The sequence below is a fragment of the Lissotriton vulgaris genome, chromosome 3_1 (assembly GCF_964263255.1).
Source record: "Lissotriton vulgaris chromosome 3_1, aLisVul1.2, whole genome shotgun sequence".
Classification (NCBI taxonomy): Eukaryota; Metazoa; Chordata; class Amphibia; order Caudata; family Salamandridae; genus Lissotriton; species Lissotriton vulgaris.
Genome location: NC_141689.1, coordinates 59,467,330 through 59,487,582, shown reverse-complemented (window position 1 = coordinate 59,487,582; position 20,253 = coordinate 59,467,330). Strand labels below are relative to the sequence as shown.

The 20,253-nt window shown below is 44.4% G+C and overlaps 1 protein-coding gene across 1 annotated transcript in view; it reads left to right on the top strand.

Annotated features, from left to right (window-relative positions):
• Window positions 1-19,755, top strand: part of LOC147725944 (uncharacterized) — an 84,735-nt gene extending 64,980 nt beyond the window's left edge. Inside the window, exon 4 of the mRNA XM_086960070.1 lies at window positions 19,410-19,755. Within this exon, the coding sequence (XP_086816196.1) occupies window positions 19,410-19,607 (198 nt within the window). The 3' untranslated portion in view covers window positions 19,608-19,755. The remainder of the gene's footprint in view (window positions 1-19,409) is intronic.
• Window positions 19,756-20,253: the final 498 nt, after the last annotated feature.

The following is a 20,253-nucleotide window of genomic DNA, read 5'->3' as shown; positions in this document are numbered from 1 at the left end:
CCGTCAGCCATCGCGGCGGGGTGGAGTACATTAGGAACAACCTGCTCTGGAGACACCAGCTGACTTCTCACCATAGTCATGCTGGCTCCTGTATCTCTCAGAGCCTCCCCTCTCTGGCCATTGATGGTAACCCATTGCCCATACTTTGTAGTATTTGGGGGCACCTGGATCTTTGGCACCATCTCCCGCTCTCCCAGGGACACTAAGATGACACCCGCCCACTCACCCCCCTTATCTAAGGGCAACTCCTCCCCGAGCGCTACACTAGCTACTCCCGGTGACTTTCCTCCGGTGGGAGGGGGTGGTCTCTTTGGGCATCTGACATCTCCCTTATAATGTCCAACGCCACCGCATTCAAAACAGTGGAGAACCCTGGGCTGCTGGCTTTGGCCAGGATTAGGGTTTCGGGGCGGGTTTGCCCTAGGGGTGAAACCTGCTCCCTTCCCTTGGAAGTTATTTTGGGGACCTTTAGAGAACTCTTTCTTTTTCTCCCCCCCCTCCTTCTTCTGGGGGGCGCCCTGTCCGGCTTTTTGAGATTCCCCTCCAGTCCCCTTGGAGGACACCCGGGTACTTGCCCAGATGTCCGCCTCCTCTGCAAGCTTCCGGGGATTGGTCAGCTTGCTGTCCACCAGGTGTTGGCGCAGCTCAGGAAAACATTTCTCGAGGAGGTGTTCTCTCAAAAATAGATCGTACAGCCCCTCATAATCTTTTACCTCACTGCCCTTGACCCAACCCTTTAAGGCCTTTCTGGCGTAGTCAAGGAAGTCCACCCAGTTCTGAGTGTTCAGCTTGTGGCTCCCCCTAAACTTCTGTCGGTACCTTTCTGGGGTGAGCCCGAACTTCCTTAACAACGCCAGCTTCATGGTGGGGTAGTTTGTCTGTTCCTCTGGATCCAGGGCCAGCAAGGTGTCCCGACCAGCAGGAGGCATGTACTTATACAAACTACCCCCCAGTGCTTCTCCTGCACTCCATGAACCCTCAGGGAAACCTCATAAGCGGCCAGCCACTTATCTACATCGTCCCCCTGACTGAAGCTCGCTATCAGGTCCTTTGGTATGTAGGGTTTGGTCTCCCTGGCTGACTCTTTTGGTTCGCTGCCACCATTCCTACTAGGAGAGGACCCCCGTCGCAGACTTTGGAGCTCCAGTTCCTTCAATCTAAACTCGTGGGCCATCCTCCTCTCCTCTTTCTCCTGCTCCAACTTAGCCAACTCCCACCTTAACTGTCTTTTCTCCCTCCTATCGGTGAGCTCGGCTTCTGTTAGGCTTCCCCCAGAGATGCTACTGCCCCTTCTGGAGTAGGACACTGGTCCGGTGAGTAAGTTTTCCCCTTCAGTGTGGAATAACTCTTCTACCCCCCCCACCGTGTCCTGGTCGACCCCTTCATCCTCCTCCTTCTTTCCTTGGTGTGCCTCCACCCAAGCCCTAAGACTGGTCTGGAGCTCCCCCTTCCTGGCACCATGTTTGAAAAATACCCCCATTTGTTGGCAGAACATTTTCAATTGGGACACGGAATAGACTTCCAGGTTTTCCACAGCGAACTCCATTGTGAGTCAGGCAAACCTAGATACACACCAGAAATTTCAGAGTGGCAAGGGCAACCTAAAGCCAACTCCACCCACCACCAGGAATAAATTTGGAAAAAACAAAAAGACTAATTGGGAGGGCCCAAGGAGAAAACTCCTGGTGTAGGTTGGGTGTATTACGTCAAATTACTAGTAAGTAGCTGCAACCAAGTCAGGATCCCACCGCTAGGCACCAATATGTTGGAACTGGGGTAGCCTGGCCTAGGGCAAGACTAGCATATCAGAGGCTCAGTGTAAAGGTTGCAGACCACCCAAAAGTAACTCCACGCAATAGCACTCAAAAAGAAAACACTACACCAAAAATGTGTGAAAATACGTACTGCTTTATATAAAAATAATATATTCTCTGGTCTAAAATATAAATAGCTCAGAACATTTCAGGTCACTTTAGTAGCAGCAATTATATTACTAAACTGCTAAGCAATTCATCAATTAACTTGTCAGTACTCTCACATTTATTATACTGTCACCTTTAGAAAGCAACTCCTTTCTTCTGTCAAACAATTGAGAAAGTGCAACAAGTCAGCTTCAGTTAGAATCACATTACAATGCCTATTAGATTCAGACGGAACCACAATTCAGAGCATTACAGTTGATCTAAGAGGGCTCAATTAGGTAATGACTGTACACAGCTTACTTTAGAATTTAGCAAGATCAACTCCTAAATCAGGCAAGAGCTTCACTCTCAGTTGCATGAAATACCTTTAGATTTTCTACTACTTCTTTGAATACCATTTGTTTAGACTTCACTTACATCAGCATTTAATTAAGCCCCAAAAGTAGTTGAAGGGGATTATTTTGTAGTACACTACACTTAAAATACCCCAGTCACTGAGGGTTTCCTCAAGTTAATCACCAAGAAGAATAGCTGGATTCGCTCTTCCTAGAACCCTTGTCATTAACTGTGAGGGTGTTGGGATTCACCTCAAATATCAGTAGTTATCTTTGCCTAATAAGGCTCCCTGGCATCCGCTTTCCCACACCCCCACTCTCCTTACTTTTGCTTCAAGGGGGGGTTTGGGGTCGTCCTGCGCCAGGCCACTGGAAGAACAGCAATGAAGGGGGTCGAGGAGCTGAGGCTAGGGAGGCCCTCGCGCCTCACAATGCTCCGCAATGCTTTTTCTCCTGCTCTTTCCTTCCCACTCGGGCCAGCTCCTCTGCGTGGCGCTCGAGGGGAAGGTTTGCCAAATTCAAACTGCTCTCAGGCCTCTAACGGGCCTTTCCGCTTCCCCCTCTCGGCTCGGCCAGCTCCTCTGCGTGGCGCGCGAGCAGAGGGAGAAGGCGGGATGCTCACGGGACTCTCTGAGGCGGCCGGCGCTCCTTCCGGTGCTCGGCGGGGCCGCTTCTCTCTCTGTCCTGCGCAGTAGCGCTCGCCCTGACACTGCTCTGCTCCGCTTACGCTAGCGGAAGAAGGCGTCCACCCGGGCCTGCTCGACCATAGGCCCCTCCTGCACTCGGGATACTACAGCGCTGGGGGCATGCGCGAGGGAGTAGGGGATAGTCTAGAGCATTTACCAGTCTCTGGACTGAGGCTGAGGATAAGGGTACACTTTCTACCAGTCTCTCCAACTGGGCAGAGGACCGCACTCCGCAGGCTGCAGTCTCCTTCTCCTTAATTCTTCCCCTCCCTGATTTAGAAAAGGGGCAAGCTAGGCGCCCAGGGTCTCCAGTAACTTCCCACAGCGGGGCCAAGACAAGTAACTAAAAGGGGAGTTGTGGGTTGGACCAAATAGGCAGCTTCCCAGTCCAGGAGGTCAACCCTAAGTCTAACCTTTTCCCACCCTTAGCTACCACCTGTCCTCCAGCTGACTTCCACAGGTAGACAAAATGGCTGCCCCGCATTCCGCCTTATATAGGCTGCCCTTCAGTGGTCCAGAATGGACCAGAAGGTTCTGGAATGCCCTATGTTAGGCTATGGCCAAGTTCTGTTGGTGACAGTTGGGGCAGTTGGCGGCCACCATTTTAGGTGGTGCCAACTTTCCTGTCAGAACAGGCCTCTGGGCCTGAGGTAAAAGATTATGAGGGGGAGAGAACACCTATCCCCTTGGCCAACACCTACAAAAAGTCAGTAGACACAAAAATGAATAAGGGTATGAGGGGCAAAAAGGGGACAAAATGAATAAAAATTAGGAGGGACTTCGCCAAAAAGCCAGACAGGTCTAACACCCCTTCCCTTAATTACTCAGCTGTTGGATCAAGTTAAGGGGGCCAAAATATATACCAAACTTGATCTTAGAGGCGCGTATCATTTGGTAGGAGTGGCCGAGGGCGACGAGTGGAAGACGGCCTTCCAGACCAAATACGGCCTGTTCGAGTATCAAGTGATGCCCTATGGATTGAGCAACGCTCCTGCAGCGTTCCAGCACTTTGTTAACGATGTCCTGTGGGAATTTTTGGATCGAGTTGCGGTAGTTTACATCGACGACATTTTGATTTTTTCAAACAGCGTCCAGGAGCATGTGCAGCATGTTCGTGCGGTGTTACAGAAGTTGCTCGAGAATCACCTCTATGTTAAGCTTGAAAAATGCTCTTTTCATGCTGATCGAGTGGAATTCCTGGGCTTTGTGTTGTCAGCCGACGGAGTGGAAATGGATGATTCTAAAGTTCAGGTCATACAAGAATGGTCTTCTCCAAGATGTGTGAAGAAAATACAAAGTTTTATTGGGTTTGCTAATTTTTATCGCAGATTTATACCCAATTTTTCAGATAAGGTTTCACCTATCACCCGACTATTGAAGAAAGGGAAGAAATTTGAATGGTCGGAAGAGGCAGAAAAATTGTTTCAGACCCTAAAGAAGGCTTATGTTACCACTCCAGTTTTGAAACACCCCGACTCTGAACAACCATTTTATGTGGAAACCGATGCGTCAGACTTCGCCACAGGAGGCATATTATCTCAGAGAGACAAATTAACTGGGCAACTACACCTGGTAGCCTACTGATCAAGAAAATTATCTGAACCAGAAAGCAATTATTCCATAGCCGACAAGGAGTTGTTAGCAGTGAAAGAAGCGTTCCAAGATTTGCGTCACTATCTGTTGGGGGCCAAACATTGTGTGACTGTATTCACAGATCACCGCAATTTACAGTTTCTGAAGTCCGTAAAAACCCTCACGCCACGACAATTGAGATGGTCACTGTATTTCTCGGAGTTCGACTTCGTGATCACCTACAAACCGGGATCTCAAAATGGCAAGGCTGACGCCTTGTCAAGATTGAATTCTACCGAAGAAACTAAACCACCACATCCAGAGTTAATTTAGCAAGATCAACTCCTAAATCAGGCAAGAGCTTCACTCTCAGTTGCATGAAATACCTTTAGATTTTCTACTACTTCTTTGAATACCATTTGTTTAGACTTCACTTACATCAGCATTTAATTAAGCCCCAAAAGTAGTTGAATGGGATTATTTTGTAGTACACTACACTTAAAATACCCCAGTCACTGAGGGTTTCCTCAAGTTAATCACCAAGAAGAATAGCTGGATTCGCTCTTCCTAGAACCCTTGTCATTAACTGTGAGGGTGTTGGGATTCACCTCAAATATCAGTAGTTATCTTTGCCTAATAAGGCTCCCTGGCATCCGCTTTCCCACACCCCCACTCTCCTTACTTTTGCTTCAAGGGGGGGTTTGGGGTCGTCCTGCGCCAGGCCACTGGAAGAACAGCAATGAAGGGGGTCGAGGAGCTGAGGCTAGGGAGGCCCTCGTGCCTCACAATGCTCCGCAATGCTTTTTCTCCTGCTCTTTCCTTCCCACTCGGGCCAGCTCCTCTGCGTGGCGCTCAAGGGGAAGGTTTGCCAAATTCAAACTGCTCTCAGGCCTCTAACGGGCCTTTCCGCTTCCCCCTCTCGGCTCGGCCAGCTCCTCTGCGTGGCGCGCGAGCAGAGGGAGAAGGCGGGATGCTCACGGGACTCTCTGAGGCGGCCGGCGCTCCTTCCGGTGCTCGGCGGGGCCGCTTCTCTCTCTTTCCTGCGCAGTAGCGCTCGCCCTGACACTGCTCTGCTCCGCTTACGCTAGCGGAAGAAGGCGTCCACCCGGGCCTGCTCGACCATAGGCCCCTCCTGCACTCGGGATACTACAGCGCTGGGGGCATGCGCGAGGGAGCAGCGTCTCCTTCCTGGAGATTGCACACTCGCGACAGCGCCTCCCCTCACTCCCGGGACCGGGGCAACCACCACAAGCTGGCTCCTCACCTCAGGGCTGGCAGATACGGATCCACAGCGAAGCCGCTCTCCACACTGGATTGGGGGGTGAAAGGGTGGAACAGCACGTTTTCTCCTGGCTCCTTCAGTGCCTGCTGCTCTCCTCAGTGGCGCTCCACCACAGCAGGTGAGAGATGACGCTCCAGGGGATTATGAAGTAGGGGATAGTCTAGAGCATATACCAGTCTCTGGACTGAGGCTGAGGATAAGGGTACACTTTCTACCAGTCTCTCCAACTGGGCAGAGGACCGCACTCCGCAGGCTGCAGTCTCCTTCTCCTTAATTCTTCCCCTCCCTGATTTAGAAAAGGGGCAAGCTAGGCGCCCAGGGTCTCCAGTAACTTCCCACAGCGGGGCCAAGACAAGTAACTAAAAGGGGAGTTGTGGGTTGGACCAAATAGGCAGCTTCCCAGTCCAGGAGGTCAACCCTAAGTCTAACCTTTTCCCACCCTTAGCTACCACCTGTCCTCCAGCTGACTTCCACAGGTAGACAAAATGGCTGCCCCGCATTCCGCCTTATATAGGCTGCCCTTCAGTGGTCCAGAATGGACCAGAAGGTTCTGGAATGCCCTATGTTAGGCTATGGCCAAGTTCTGTTGGTGACAGTTGGGGCAGTTGGTGGCCACCATTTTAGGTGGTGCCAACTTTCCTGTCAGAACAGGCCTCTGGGCCTGAGGTAAAAGATTATGAGGGGGAGAGAACACCTATCCCCCTGGCCAACACCTACAAAAAGTCAGTAGACACAAAAATTAATAAGGGTATGAGGGGCAAAAAGGGGACAAAATAAATAAAAATTAGGAGGGACTTCGCCAAAAAGCCAGACAGGTCTAACACCCCTTCCCTTAATTACTCAGCTGTTGGATCAAGTTAAGGGGGCCAAAATATATACCAAACTTGATCTTAGAGGCGCGTATCATTTGGTAGGAGTGGCCGAGGGCGACGAGTGGAAGACGGCCTTCCAGACCAAATACGGCCTGTTCGAGTATCAAGTGATGCCCTATGGATTGAGCAACGCTCCTGCAGCGTTCCAGCACTTTGTTAACGATGTCCTGTGGGAATTTTTGGATCGAGTTGCGGTAGTTTACATCGACGACATTTTGATTTTTTCAAACAGCGTCCAGGAGCATGTGCAGCATGTTTGTGCGGTGTTACAGAAGTTGCTCGAGAATCACCTCTATGTTAAGCTTGAAAAATGCTCTTTTCATGCTGATCGAGTGGAATTCCTGGGCTTTGTGTTGTCAGCCGACGGAGTGGAAATGGATGATTCTAAAGTTCAGGTCATACAAGAATGGTCTTCTCCAAGATGCGTGAAGGAAATACAAAGTTTTATTGGGTTTGCTAATTTTTATCGCAGATTTATACCCAATTTTTCAGATAAGGTTTCACCTATCACCCGACTATTGAAGAAAGGGAAGAAATTTGAATGGTCGGAAGAGGCAGAAAAATTGTTTCAGACCCTAAAGAAGGCTTATGTTACCACTCCAGTTTTGAAACACCCCGACTCTGAACAACCATTTTATGTGGAAACCGATGCGTCAGACTTCGCCACAGGAGGCATATTATCTCAGAGAGACAAATTAACTGGGCAACTACACCTGGTAGCCTACTGATCAAGAAAATTATCTGAACCAGAATGCAATTATTCCATAGCCGACAAGGAGTTGTTAGCAGTGAAAGAAGCTTTCCAAGATTGGCGTCACTATCTGTTGGGGGCCAAACATTGTGTGACTGTATTCACAGATCACCGCAATTTACAGTTTCTGAAGTCCGTAAAAACCCTCACGCCACGACAATTGAGATGGTCACTGTATTTCTCGGAGTTCGACTTCGTGATCACCTACAAACCGGGATCTCAAATTGGCAAGGCTGACGCCTTGTCAAGATTGAATTCTACCGAAGAAACTAAACCACCACATCCAGAGTTAATCATTCCGTTGGAAAAGGTAATAGGAGTTATCCAGCTAGAAGAAATTACAGAGGAAATTTTGAAGAATCACTCCACGGAGCTCACCAATTGGGCTACGTCCGACGACAAGAAAACTCTGGTTAATGGCCTCCCCTTTTATGATGGCAAGCTGTACCTACCGTCCAAAGAAATGCAGGACAAGGTCTTGAAAAGTTTTCATGATGATCGTCTTGCTGGTCATAAGGGAGTTAAAAAGACTCTGGAACTAATAAAACAGCATTTTTGGTTCAGGTAGGACAGTATGTTTCAACCTGTGAAGTGTGCATTAAAGGGAAACCTAATCGAAGTGCTCCTCAGGGGTTACTACAGCCTTTGCCTAATGCTCCAGGCCCGTGGCATGCTGTGTCATTAGATTTAATTGTAGAACAACGGACCCTCGCGGTGGGATGCCTGGCTTTCACCTTGTGGATACCCTGCCAGGGTTATCTCACAGGGGAATACCAGGACGGGTTCCCTAAGCAAGCGCGGAGATGCCCCAGGGTAAGTCGTGCGCTATATAAGTTTCATTCATTTCATTTCATCTTCCACCTAGTTTGGGGCATAGGGTCATTTTGGTGCTCGTTGATTCCTTTTCTAAGATGGGACACTTCATTCCCTTAAGGGCTGTTCCCACTGCTCCTCAGTTAGTTCAACTATTTAATCAAAATATAGTGCGGGCTCATGGGATTCCACAAATCCTTATATCAGATAGGGGTACTCAATTCATATCCAAATTTTGGAGAAAATTCATGCATAGCATTGGAATTGACACGCGATACTCGACCAGTTAACACCCAGAAACAGATGGTCAGACAGAGAGTGTCAACCAGGAGCTAGAACAGTATCTTCAACTCTTTTTGTTGGAACAGGAGGGTAATTGGTCCGAGTTGTTGTGGTCTGCGGAATTTGCCTATAACAATGCTGTGCATGACTCCACTGGGTATTCCCCATTCTATCTAAATTCAGGAAGACACCCGAGACTAGTTTTGGGCAAAATGGATGAAACAGTGCCAGCAATTACTGAAGTCATGACCGATTTAAGAGTAGCTTATGATAAGGCCCAGAAGAACTTAACCAAGGCTAAAGAGTCGTACAAAAGGCAAGCAGATAAAAAAAGAAGATCAGGGTCAAGTTTTGAGGTGGGTGATGAGGTATGGTTGTCTACTAAACATTTAAGATTACAAGGCAACAGGAAGTTTCAACCCCGATTTATTGGTCCATTTAAGGTGTTAAGAGTCATAAACCCGGTGGTAGTCAAATTACAACTTCCAAAATCATTGAAAATACATCCAGCCTTTCATGTTTCCCTACTTAAAAATAATCCAAAAAATGTTAGGCTTAAGGTGGCTCCTTCCCCCATAGATGTAGAATCAGGAGAAGAGTTTGAGGTTAGCAGGATTCTAGACTCTAAAATTTCCAGAAAGAAGTTATATTACTTGGTTGAATGGAAAGGTTATGGACCAGAGGAGAGATCCTGGGAACCTTCTTCAAATGTACATGCTCCAAGATTAATTCAAACCTTCCACAGAATGTTCCCTACAAAGCCAAAACTGGGGGGCCCTATTTTGGAGGGAGGTACTGTCAAGACTTGTCTAGCAACTATTTAACGTGGTGGAAAAAACCCTAAAATCACGTTAAGAGGTCAGACGCGATGTAGACACTCGCGTTTGAAAAGACGTCATGTGATACCAGTAATCTTTCTTAAGCGGTGTTTGATTGAACTCCAAAGTAGCAGTACACACATGGCGGAAGAATCAGGGCGCGGCAGAGTCCAAGGTTGCCGGTCTAGTGTTTCTCAGCTCGCAACAGATGCTGCAGGTGAGGCGCGTGTTCCGATAACGAACTGCGCACTTCAACTGAAATCGTTCACGAAGTCAGAGTGAAGTTCCGGAGTTCCGAGTTTTCAGGGAAGTTTTCAATTTCTTCAACCGAAGGTATCTCAGCATTCGCATGCGCAACGTGGGAAAAGGAAGTAAGAATCTTCAAGCTCCATTCTAGAATGTATTTGTATCGCATTTGACGCATCTGGGCGTCTCAATTCAAGTGGTTAACGAGTGACTGAACTTGTTCGCCAGAAGCTGTTTTCTTTCTTTATATCTTACTCATAGTTAGGGTTTTAGAATCTCCATGGAACTGCAGAATTTATGTTGGTGAACCACGGAACACTATGTTTATGGACTTACGTTACAGAGCATTCCTCAACTCTGTCAGGTATACTTTTGATAATATGGGGCATCATAGAGTCACGTTAGATAATTCATGTAAAGTATTCTTGAGAGCTAATGATACTGTGTTTCACGTAGGTCATAAGAAAATCCGAGTTTCAGTTGAAAATTTGTGAGAGAGAAGCAATTGCCTAAGGTCCAGGGGTAAGCGTTATGATAGCAATGAATATGACTTCGAATGTTAAATAGATTTGCATGAAAATTAATTAGGGTTTCCTTACAGGTGTTACCAGAAGACCCAGAGGACCAATACGACGAGTGTATACTATCACTCGAAGGCAGTCTCTCTTTTCTTTTGTTATTTTATCCTCTTCCCCTTTCCCTTCTGTTTTAGTGGTTACCTGGACATTGTAGTGTCGGGTGGCTCCTGAGGCAGAGGGGCATTGGGACTAAGCGTCGACTCCTGTGGATTCATCAGGCCTTCCTGACACCGCGCCCATAGGTGCCGAGGTCCCTCGAGTGAGCTGTCTATCACAGTGGGGGAAAGGGCGGGAAGAGGTTGCATAGCCTAGTGTGTGTGGGGCCGGGCTTCTGTGCGAGTTCACATGCCTCTTGTTTATAAAGGTTCAAGACCGATCAGAGCAGCAAATGAGGAGAAAGCAGTAAGTGCTGGTCACTGGAAGTACAGGGGGATTGCGCTCGAGAAACTTGTGGATGCCTAGACTCCCATCACGGATTACAGCTAAGTGTAGATGGTAGATCTTGGAAAAAAGTACACCTGCCTAGCATCGACCGTGTTCACTAGATTCCTGGGCTGATTAATAATGCGTTACTGAATTTGAGCTTCAACTCGGGCACCTGCTTTATTTATATCTGTAAGTGCTTCCTGCTGAGGTTTAATTTTTGTGACAGGAGCCTCCTTGCCTAATTGTAACTATTCTCTGACCCTGCTTCGAGGGTCAGAGCAGGGTCAGAGAATAGTTGCAAGTAGGCAACGAGGCACCGCTCAGGAAGCATTTACAGGGTTACAGCAGGTGCCCAAGTTGAAGGTATTTTCTTTGTAACCATTTTGTAAATGGTTTCAAAGAAATTAGCTTCAACTTGGGCACCTGCTGTAACCCTGTAAGTGCTTCCTGAGCAAAATTCATCCCGCTCGCGGATTCACGGATTTTGCCGTGATTTCGTGTGATTCGCGGATCGCGAAATCGTCGAAAATCTGCAAATTCCGCGAGCGGAACGAATTTTCCGCCCATACTTAATTTTTACCTTGAGCTCTGTTTTACCTATGTATAGTAAACCACAGGAACATTTGATGCTGTATATTACATTTTTTGGGTCCCAGGTGGTTCAATGTCGTAATTTAATGATTGCCCCTGATCTGGGATGTAAAATGTTGTCTCCAACGATCACTTTGTTGCAATGTATGGAATTATGGAAGTGGTTCATTCCAGTCAAGTTAGTTGTAGAAATTTCTCAGGGTGGTTTCAGTCTTTCTTTCAGGTTCTTCGATAGGGTGGATGCAAATAAGGGTTTTTTGGCAAATAAACCATTAAAGTCTGGTTCATGGTGCATAAGCTCCCATTTCTGATGAATGATTCTTTTAATGTTCTTTGATTGTGTTGAGTACTTTGATACAAAAACGTGTCTTTGTCGTTTCTTCCTTTTTTGTTGTCATGGCAGAGAAGGTCATGGCATTGGATAGACAGAAGTATCTGTCTGTCCAATGCCTTGACCTTCTCTTCTGCTTCATCTAACATTTTATTTGGATAGTTCCTTTGTCTGTATTTTTCTTTTTCTTTTTTGTTGTTTACTGAGCACTATTATGTCTCACTTGCATAAACCACAAAGACCGAATACCTCTACCAGCCATGTGCTCCTCCACAATGATTCTAGGCAGTTCCAACCTGCCGTTGACTTAGCCAGGTAGGGAACAGGCAGTCCCCCATGTTGCTGGTGTCCTTGTGGTGGTTGTATTATTTACCCCAAAGTCAGTGTCACCAGTGGGGCCGGTGTCTCCTAACCTGAGGCCCCAGACTCTGACTCCCCCACTGCCCTGAGGACATTGCATCTTGTGCCCACATTTGTGGTTTGTTGTCGGTGTAGCACCTTCACCAATGTTGCTCTCTTAATCTCCGCCTGGTCCCTGCACAGCCTTTGGGTCAGTCTCCTCCGCCGCTTGCGTCGTGTCTTTGCTTTTCTCAATTCTGATGTGAAGCGATTTTCATGTTCTCCTGGAAGGATTCGATACACTCAGCTCTCTAGCCACTCCCAGACCTCTTTTGAGTTAGAGGAAAACGTAAATTTCACCGTCTAGTATGACAAAGAGCCTGGTGGGGGAAAAACAACACAAATTGTATATCCAAACTCCGTAGCTGTCTCTTAATTGCTTTAAATGTCTCTCTCTGTTTTTGAACCACTGCAGTATAGTCCAGACAAAGAGTAACCATGGTCCCCTCCACCTCCAAGGGCCAGTGTGATAGAGCCCTCTGCAGGATCACATCTCTGTCTCTGTAGTTTTGGAGTCTTACAACCACTGCCCTAGGAAGGGCCCCGGCTGCAGTGGTTTGCCTGGCACTCATAGGGCCTGCTCCACCGTCCTCCAATAACAATTCCATAGATGGGCCCTCTGCTCTCTCCTGTAAATCTCCTGTAACTCTCACCCTAACTCTATTTCCCCGTGAGCAGCCCTCCACATCATTAACGTTCCCTCGCAGCAGCAACAATTCTTTTTCAAGTTGTGAAATGCGATCGCCCTGGCCCAGAACTGAGGGTTGAGTTTGCACCAAGTTGATTCTATTTCGGCAACTATGTTGATCAGTCTTCCCTAAGTAGGATAAAAAATGGACCATAAAAGTATTAAATACATAAAAAATGAATAAAATGTATGTAATGATATGTCACTTGACTCAGACACTCATCAACAATTTATAAAAAGTTTAAAATTCAAGTTTCTAAAAAGGAAAGCACCTATTTCATTTACATTTCACACCATTTCCTTATTAAAAATAAAATTCTAATAAAATATGTTACCACAGTACCAATAACTGCAGTGGACAAGGAGCGTAAGAGATTAAAACCCTCCTGGTAATTACGGGTCGTGTTTCACTTAAAGTAGAATAAGGAACCGTGCCCATGTCTCTTTGTATAGTGTGCAGAATAGAGTATAGTACAGGGTGCTTTGCAGTGCTGAACTATCACAAGGGCAGGGGGTGAGGTTATTGCACCATCCAGCCTGTTTGGAAAAGGCCACTAAAAAAGTGCACTGTGGAAAGCCAAAGCCTCGTGGTAAAGGACAAGTAAAACTGCTGTTGCAAAAGAGGCTGATCTAACTGAGGATGCAGCCCTGATTGCCACCGGCGATTATCAAGCTCCGAAAAAAATGCATCTTTTATATTCAGTTTCATATTTATATCGATGCTGGCAGGATTATTATAATAATGCCCTAGGCCTATTTCATTGAATTTTCCTTTCACATAATGAAGCCATGAGATAGCCTCAGCATTATCCAGCTTCATACAATCCTTGATAATTTCCCATGTGAGCTTTAAGTCTTCTGACAGCCAGACTTCAGCCCAGAGAATCAGTGGGGCAATATTAATCCGATCTGCAATAAAATCCATCCCTACCTCAGAGTGGCAGAATGCTGTAGAGGCGCTTATTGGGATCATCAACAATCTTTTTAAAAACGTGTTTTCTAGTGTTTGCAGTTGTCTACTTTTATGATCTCCCTATACTCCTGCCCAGTGAGCAGCATTGGAAAAACATTTTGATTCATATAAAGTAATCAATTCTGCTACTGGCTTGTGGCCTAACTTGCATGCAAAGCAAAAAAGGCCTTCCACAGCACGACTAGTGTTCAGCACCCTAAGAAGTACTATGTTGATGATCATCTGTTTGTTGCTTTTGCCATTGTGAACCAGTCTCCCTCTGCAGACTTCTCCACTATTGAAAACTCTGCTCAACAGGAATAGGACCCCAAGGGAAGAGACCAGCTCTGATACACAGTGCAAACCAGAGGGACATGGATGTTGTATGAGTCTTTACACTATCTATGTTTAGCAGGATGAATGTTGAGAATATGTGTTGTGCTTGACTGTTTCAGCCCTTGAATCAGTTTTGGATAGCCTATGTGTAGGTGGCTCATCATACATGCCAGAGAAAAAAAGTGTGAACTTGCAAAAAAGTGTGAAATTGCAGCTCTAATCTAAAGAATTCATTATATCTTTTCAAAAGCACAATACTCAAAGGGGCGTAGGAGATAAAGTGTCTTTTTGAAATGTAGGGATGATCTTAACTACCTTCTTGTTCCATTCTTTCTCATATGTGTTAACCCCCAACAGTTTGGGGAATTACTAAGTGAGGAAGCCTCTCTCTATTATATTTTAGGTCTCCCTGACAGGGAGCTTGCAGCCCACCCAGCATTTATATTCACTCCATAGGCACGACTAGTGTTCAGCACCCTAAGAAGTACTATGTTGATGATTTTATGTTTGACTGACTGTGGAAGAAATGCTTCCCCAAAACACAGGACTATGAGTCACAACTAAAGTTGGAACATTATAGCAAAGAGAAGGATCTGCAATGCCAATCTGTGTGGTGAGACTTTGTGACACTGGTTCTCCTTCAGTGTTTCACATGGCAATACAGCTTGCTCATTGTATCTATGAAAATGCTTTTCTTTTCTCTGTGAGATTGTTGAGCCCGCATGGAGAGAGCGGTCCAATGAGATCACATAATCAACACTGATGATATAGTTACAGTGTCTACATGGCGAAGTCATGGTGGCTGGCAACAAATAATAAACTAAAAGAATAAATAAAATAAAAAATAAACAAGCAGGTGCACTTTTATTTTGTGTGAGGGAAACAACTGAGAAGTTAGCAGTCCTGACATCAAACCCCAAATCCACAAAAAAGACTCAAAATCACCTCATGCTTGCACATACCAACTGTAATGTAATGCTTTTATTCAAATGTGGAGTCTTTGATCTGGATTTGGAAGTTCTTCCCTACAGCAGGCTCCACTAATGTTGGTTTACATTTGTCTGTAGGTTCAGAGTAGCTGATCACTAATTGCTACACACACCTTACTTGGAAAGTGCTGGCTTCAATTATGCCCTGTACTAACCAGCCTTTGTTCTTCAGGGTGTATGAATCTGAAGCTGATGTACTGTTCCCTCAAGATGATTGTCCTTGGTTAAAACTCAAATTTCCCCTAGAAACTAAAGTCTCACATACAAGTTACTTCTCTCAGTGTGACATAACAAGTTTCTAGTTTCATGATTTAAAGAGTGCTTCTGATTGAAAGCGAACCTAATCTTTATAGCTTCAGAAAACATCTGCTTTCATTGGGAAATATTCTTTCCAAAGAGTGCACATTATTCTGTATTCAAACACTAAATCAGTTTATCATCGGATTGTATATGATGCCGAAAGTTCTGTCTCAAACAGCTTAGGAGTCAGCACTCAATGACAATAGGTCACTTCTTCTTTCTCAAAGTATTCCTCTGATTTCTAAACACACTGTGTGTAAATCTCCATGAATACCACAGGGTCAGATGGAAATTCTGAGAAGAACGATCTGCCTTCTCATTTAGAATCCTCTGAATATGAATTGTTGTAACCTTCGCTTAATGTGCCTTTGCCCCCTGAAAGATGTGTTTTACACACTTCACCAAGGAGTTCAATCTTGGGTCCCCCTACTAATTAAGCCTTTGTTGACATACTGTCTGTCCTTAGGAGTACAGAATTGTTGTCTATTGTTCTTGAAAAATGTTTGAGAGCTTGATACGTCACTTCCATTTGAGTTCAGTTAGAATATAGTCTTTGCTCCATAGGACTCTTTCTTGCCTGAGCAATCTAGGAGCCCCTCCTGGCTCCCCAATGATTTGATGATATGATTTGATATGATATACAGTTTATATTGCTCACAGCTACTTCAAGGAGTGTCCCGGCGCACTACAAGCTAAAAGTCAGAGAGGAAAAAAGCTAAGTCTGTTGAAAGAACCAGGTTTTCAGGTTTTTAAATAAAAGCCCTGGATACTTCCAGATGCAACCAATGGAAGCAGTCCAGCCCGAACTGCCAGGCCAGGTCCTCTCTGGACTGGAAACAAGCATCCTAGGACCGGTTTCAGGGATTCACTCCACATCAGAAGTATATCCAGTCAAAATCATCAATACTAAATCAGACACACGGGCAACTAGAGTTGCAGAAAACTTTCACAGCAAGAAACATTAAGTAATACACTAAGGGCCCGATGCACACAAGCTTCTTGCTTTTCTTAATGGGCTGAATCACAATTTGGGCCTGTTATGAAATACAAAACAGCCTTTTCTCTTTTATTTTAATGTTCTTTTTATTAATAACAAATTAAACATAAATAGCACATTACAGACAATATCATGTACTATATTGCAATCGACAACTTTCCACTTCAAAGTCTTATCCCCACCGGGGTAGAAGGTAGCACAAGACGTCAGACAGGTAAGCTTTACTTAGCGTTTGATAGTGGTAGGTCTCTTGGTGGCTCACAGATGTCCCCCCTGTAAGTGTTCCATTTCTGCCATATTTGCGACCATTTGTTAGGCCAGGCTTGTGAGAGGTATACAGTCTTTTCTGTGAACATACAATGGTCCACGTCATTCTCTCAAAGCCTTAGGGAAGGGTTTTCACTTAGAAAAACAGCCTTTTCTAATGTACCAAAGCTGATAGGAAATCTCAAAATGCGATTTCTACTTAATTTGTGATTCCCTAAACAGGAAATTGCAAAAAGGGATTCCGTATATACAATTTCTTAGCACATGTACAAATCATTTCTTAAATAAGAAATGGGCATCTAGGAAATACAAGTCGCTGGTAACCATGTGCAATTTAAAAAAAAAACACTCCAAATGCTTTTTTTGAAGTACCATAATGCACACACATGCCCCTAGGCCCTGTGTGTGCTTTTCATGTGCACCACTTTTTTTGGGGTGTTCATCAAGTGGTAGTTACTCTTGGCTTTGAAATTCTACATTTGCGATTTCGAATTAAGAAATTGGAAATTTGGCAATTGAAAACCATTTCTACCTATGGGCATTTGGGGCCAGATGTACGAACATTTGATTTTGCGATCTCTAATTACGATTTTTTTGCGGCTTACAAGAGACTCTTAAAATGAAATTTCTAGATCAAAGGGCCTCCCTTAGCTCAACTTTAAGGCTCATTTCTGGATCTAAACAGGATAACCACTGCACAACGGATTTGAAATCACTAAACTGGCTCCCTTTCAAGGCAAGAATTTGGTTAACAATTGCCTGCATGACACACAAAGCCGTACAATCCAAGACCCTGAGGTACATTGCACATAAATTGAAGCTATCTGGTGGGGCTAGAACGTCAAGAAGCTCTAAGTCCCTACAATTAAAACTGTTGAAATTTAAGAAAATCTACAATCGGACCTACTCTGGCAGTGCCTCGAGAATCTTCAATGCCCTCCTTCTGAAATTAGAGTTAACCCTTTGCCTGCATCTTTCAAATAACAAGTGAAAGTGCTATTGATGAACAAATGCCTGCTCGAGCTCTCAGGATCTCTACGCCCCAATTGCTGAGATTTTGAATACTTCTTTAAGCGAAGGTATTCTGCCACCTGACTGGAAGACCGCTCAAGTGATACCTATTAAGAAGAAAGAGCAGCTGCCTGCTGAAGTGCTCTCCAATTATCGCCCCATTTCGCTCCTCCCGTTGATGAGCAAAATGACGGAGTGCTATGTTAACACTCAATTAATGGTCTACCTCGACACCCACGCCATTCTTGATCCTTCTCAGTCAAATGCGCTAGTCTTCTACACTTCCGGAAACTCCTAAAAACTGAATTATTTAGGGCTTTATCCTAGTCTGTTTTTGTCTGCCTGACTTCCTCTCTATGATAGCGTGGAGATACCCCTACGGGGGTGATTCCTGCGCTTTACAAATTCCATACATACATACATACGCCCTGGCACTAATAAATCACATGAGTTGCACTTGTGATCTGCCGCCTGTCACTATGACCTGCACTGTTTATCCCTTTTGGACTAGAGGGTCCCCTCAAACGACTATTCATGTTGTGTTGTTTTGTCGTTATTATGATCAAACGCGTAAACGTTGGATAACCCCAATGTTGCGCCAGATGGGGTTGAGGACCTGTCACCCGGCATTTTTAGCACTGCAACAACTAGAAACACAATATGTGGCAAAGAATGTAGCGATGTTTCTGAAATCTTGTCTAACAATCCGTAAAGCTATAGGAACAACGTCTAACTGAATTTTTGATTAACTGTATTAATTTTGTACATGGATTTAAAAGAATCTTTTTTAACATTTTTAACTTGCAATGTAATAACGTGATTTTATGATGATGTACTTTTTATGATTATCAAAATGATCAATCGAATAAAAGATTTTGAAATGAAAAACAAAATGAATGACTAGAGGGTGTTCTTCACCCGCCTTAGTTCTACTACTTCCTGTATTGTTATTGTGACTGCTATTATAGCTTACTTTCATTTGCTGTATATGTTTCTCTCACCCTGGTGTCTACTGTAACGTCCCCGATACCCACTTGGGTAATGTTCGCTCAAAGTAAAAGTCTAAATAGATAAATAATTACTAATGTGTTTCAGACACATTAGCAATTCTCAATGGGGTTGCAATTGCCTTGCGACCCATTGGCAATAACACATGGATGGTGGTCTGCTGGGGACTGCAGACCACCATGTCCGAGTTTACTTTTCAATAAAGCAACTTTAAAAAAAATGCAGCCCCATTTTTTAAGGGTAGCCAGTGATCCGTGGATCCCTGCCTGCCGAATCTCTGTTTGCGAGAGCTATAATGGTTGCAAATCTGTCCCTTAGGCCCATTGGAACAAATGGTTTAACATTTCCTCAATAGTGATATCCTATTGCAATTCCTACCAATTCTATATAAAGGGAGACAAATACACTGTTCCATGAAACCAGTGTATTGTGCATGAATCCCATTGTATTATACAAAGACAGGTATTTACCGTGCATACACCAATGCATTAAGCTAGTAAATTAGTAATAGAAACTAATATGTTGTGTTTAAAAACTGTATTCTTTAAACCTAATGCCTTATGATGCAATTCAATACCCTTGAGTTGTGTACCAGTAGCATAACCTTAACCTTCATACTGATGAATGAAACCAGTGTTCCTGTATATCAGCCAGTATAGTGCATACAAAGCAATACAACATATGTTAACCAATGCAGTGCACATAAAGGCACATTCAGCATTCTTCATATATAAGCTGTCTATTTGATATGTGAACCACTACAAATTCCACTACAAATTATATAAACCAATATGTCTCTAATTAGGTAATTCAATTTTGGCTATCTGGCACCTCATGCAAGTCATTGTAGTATCTCCTCACCAACAGGAAAAAGGGTTAATGTTGTTTGCAAAATCTAGTACAAACATGTGATACAACTGTGTAAAATGTATTTATGAAACAACTCTTTTTTTGCAGACAAACTTTAAAATGGTATCAGACTTTGAAGTTGAACCTGGAAAGGCTGTCCGTCAAATTGCCAAAGCCAAGAAAGCCACTATAGACGTGCCCTACACGGCTAAAGTCTGCACAGTCTTTGGGCATGAAACAGTTGTCTCGGGCATTTGGAAAGGAGTCTCATTCTATGACCTGAGAGTCAAACAAGTTGATGAATAAAGAATATAGCACCTTCACTGGATACACACAGGTCACTATATGGGAGCACAGTAAAACATGAAATATTACTGTAATGCCAAGCAGATTTGTTGCAAAATACAAATGTATCTTAGTGACTAGAATATGTATTAAAGATCTTTACAAAGAACATTTTGTCTTATCTTTTTTATAATATTTTTAAACTTGTATACAAATGTGTCAGGTTAGGAGAGCAGAGAGAGAAGGAGAACAAATAAATACACAGAGGAAAGTGACACGGGATAGCCAAATAAAAAGCTTAGGTAGGATAACACTGCTGAAAATGGATAGATGTTTATGAGTCTGGTGCAATCGTGATCTACCAGTAGCTCCTAGACACCTTCAGAGTAGCTCACAGCCTTGAGATCATTTTTAAATAAGCACATAGTTATATTTTCCTTTTAAAGTTAAGAGAAAGCTGTGTTTATTTTACAATATTATCAACAGGCTGCAGATAGCTGGGCCTGATAATAGGCAGTGCTCAGTCAGATTTCAGATGGGTCTCAGAGGTGAACAACTGAAGCACTGACGTTTTTAACTCTTAGTAAAGGTCCTTGTCAATTCAATACTGGAGCTGTGAACAAAATAATATTTCTGAATGCTTTTAAAAGGAAGATAATTAAAATGA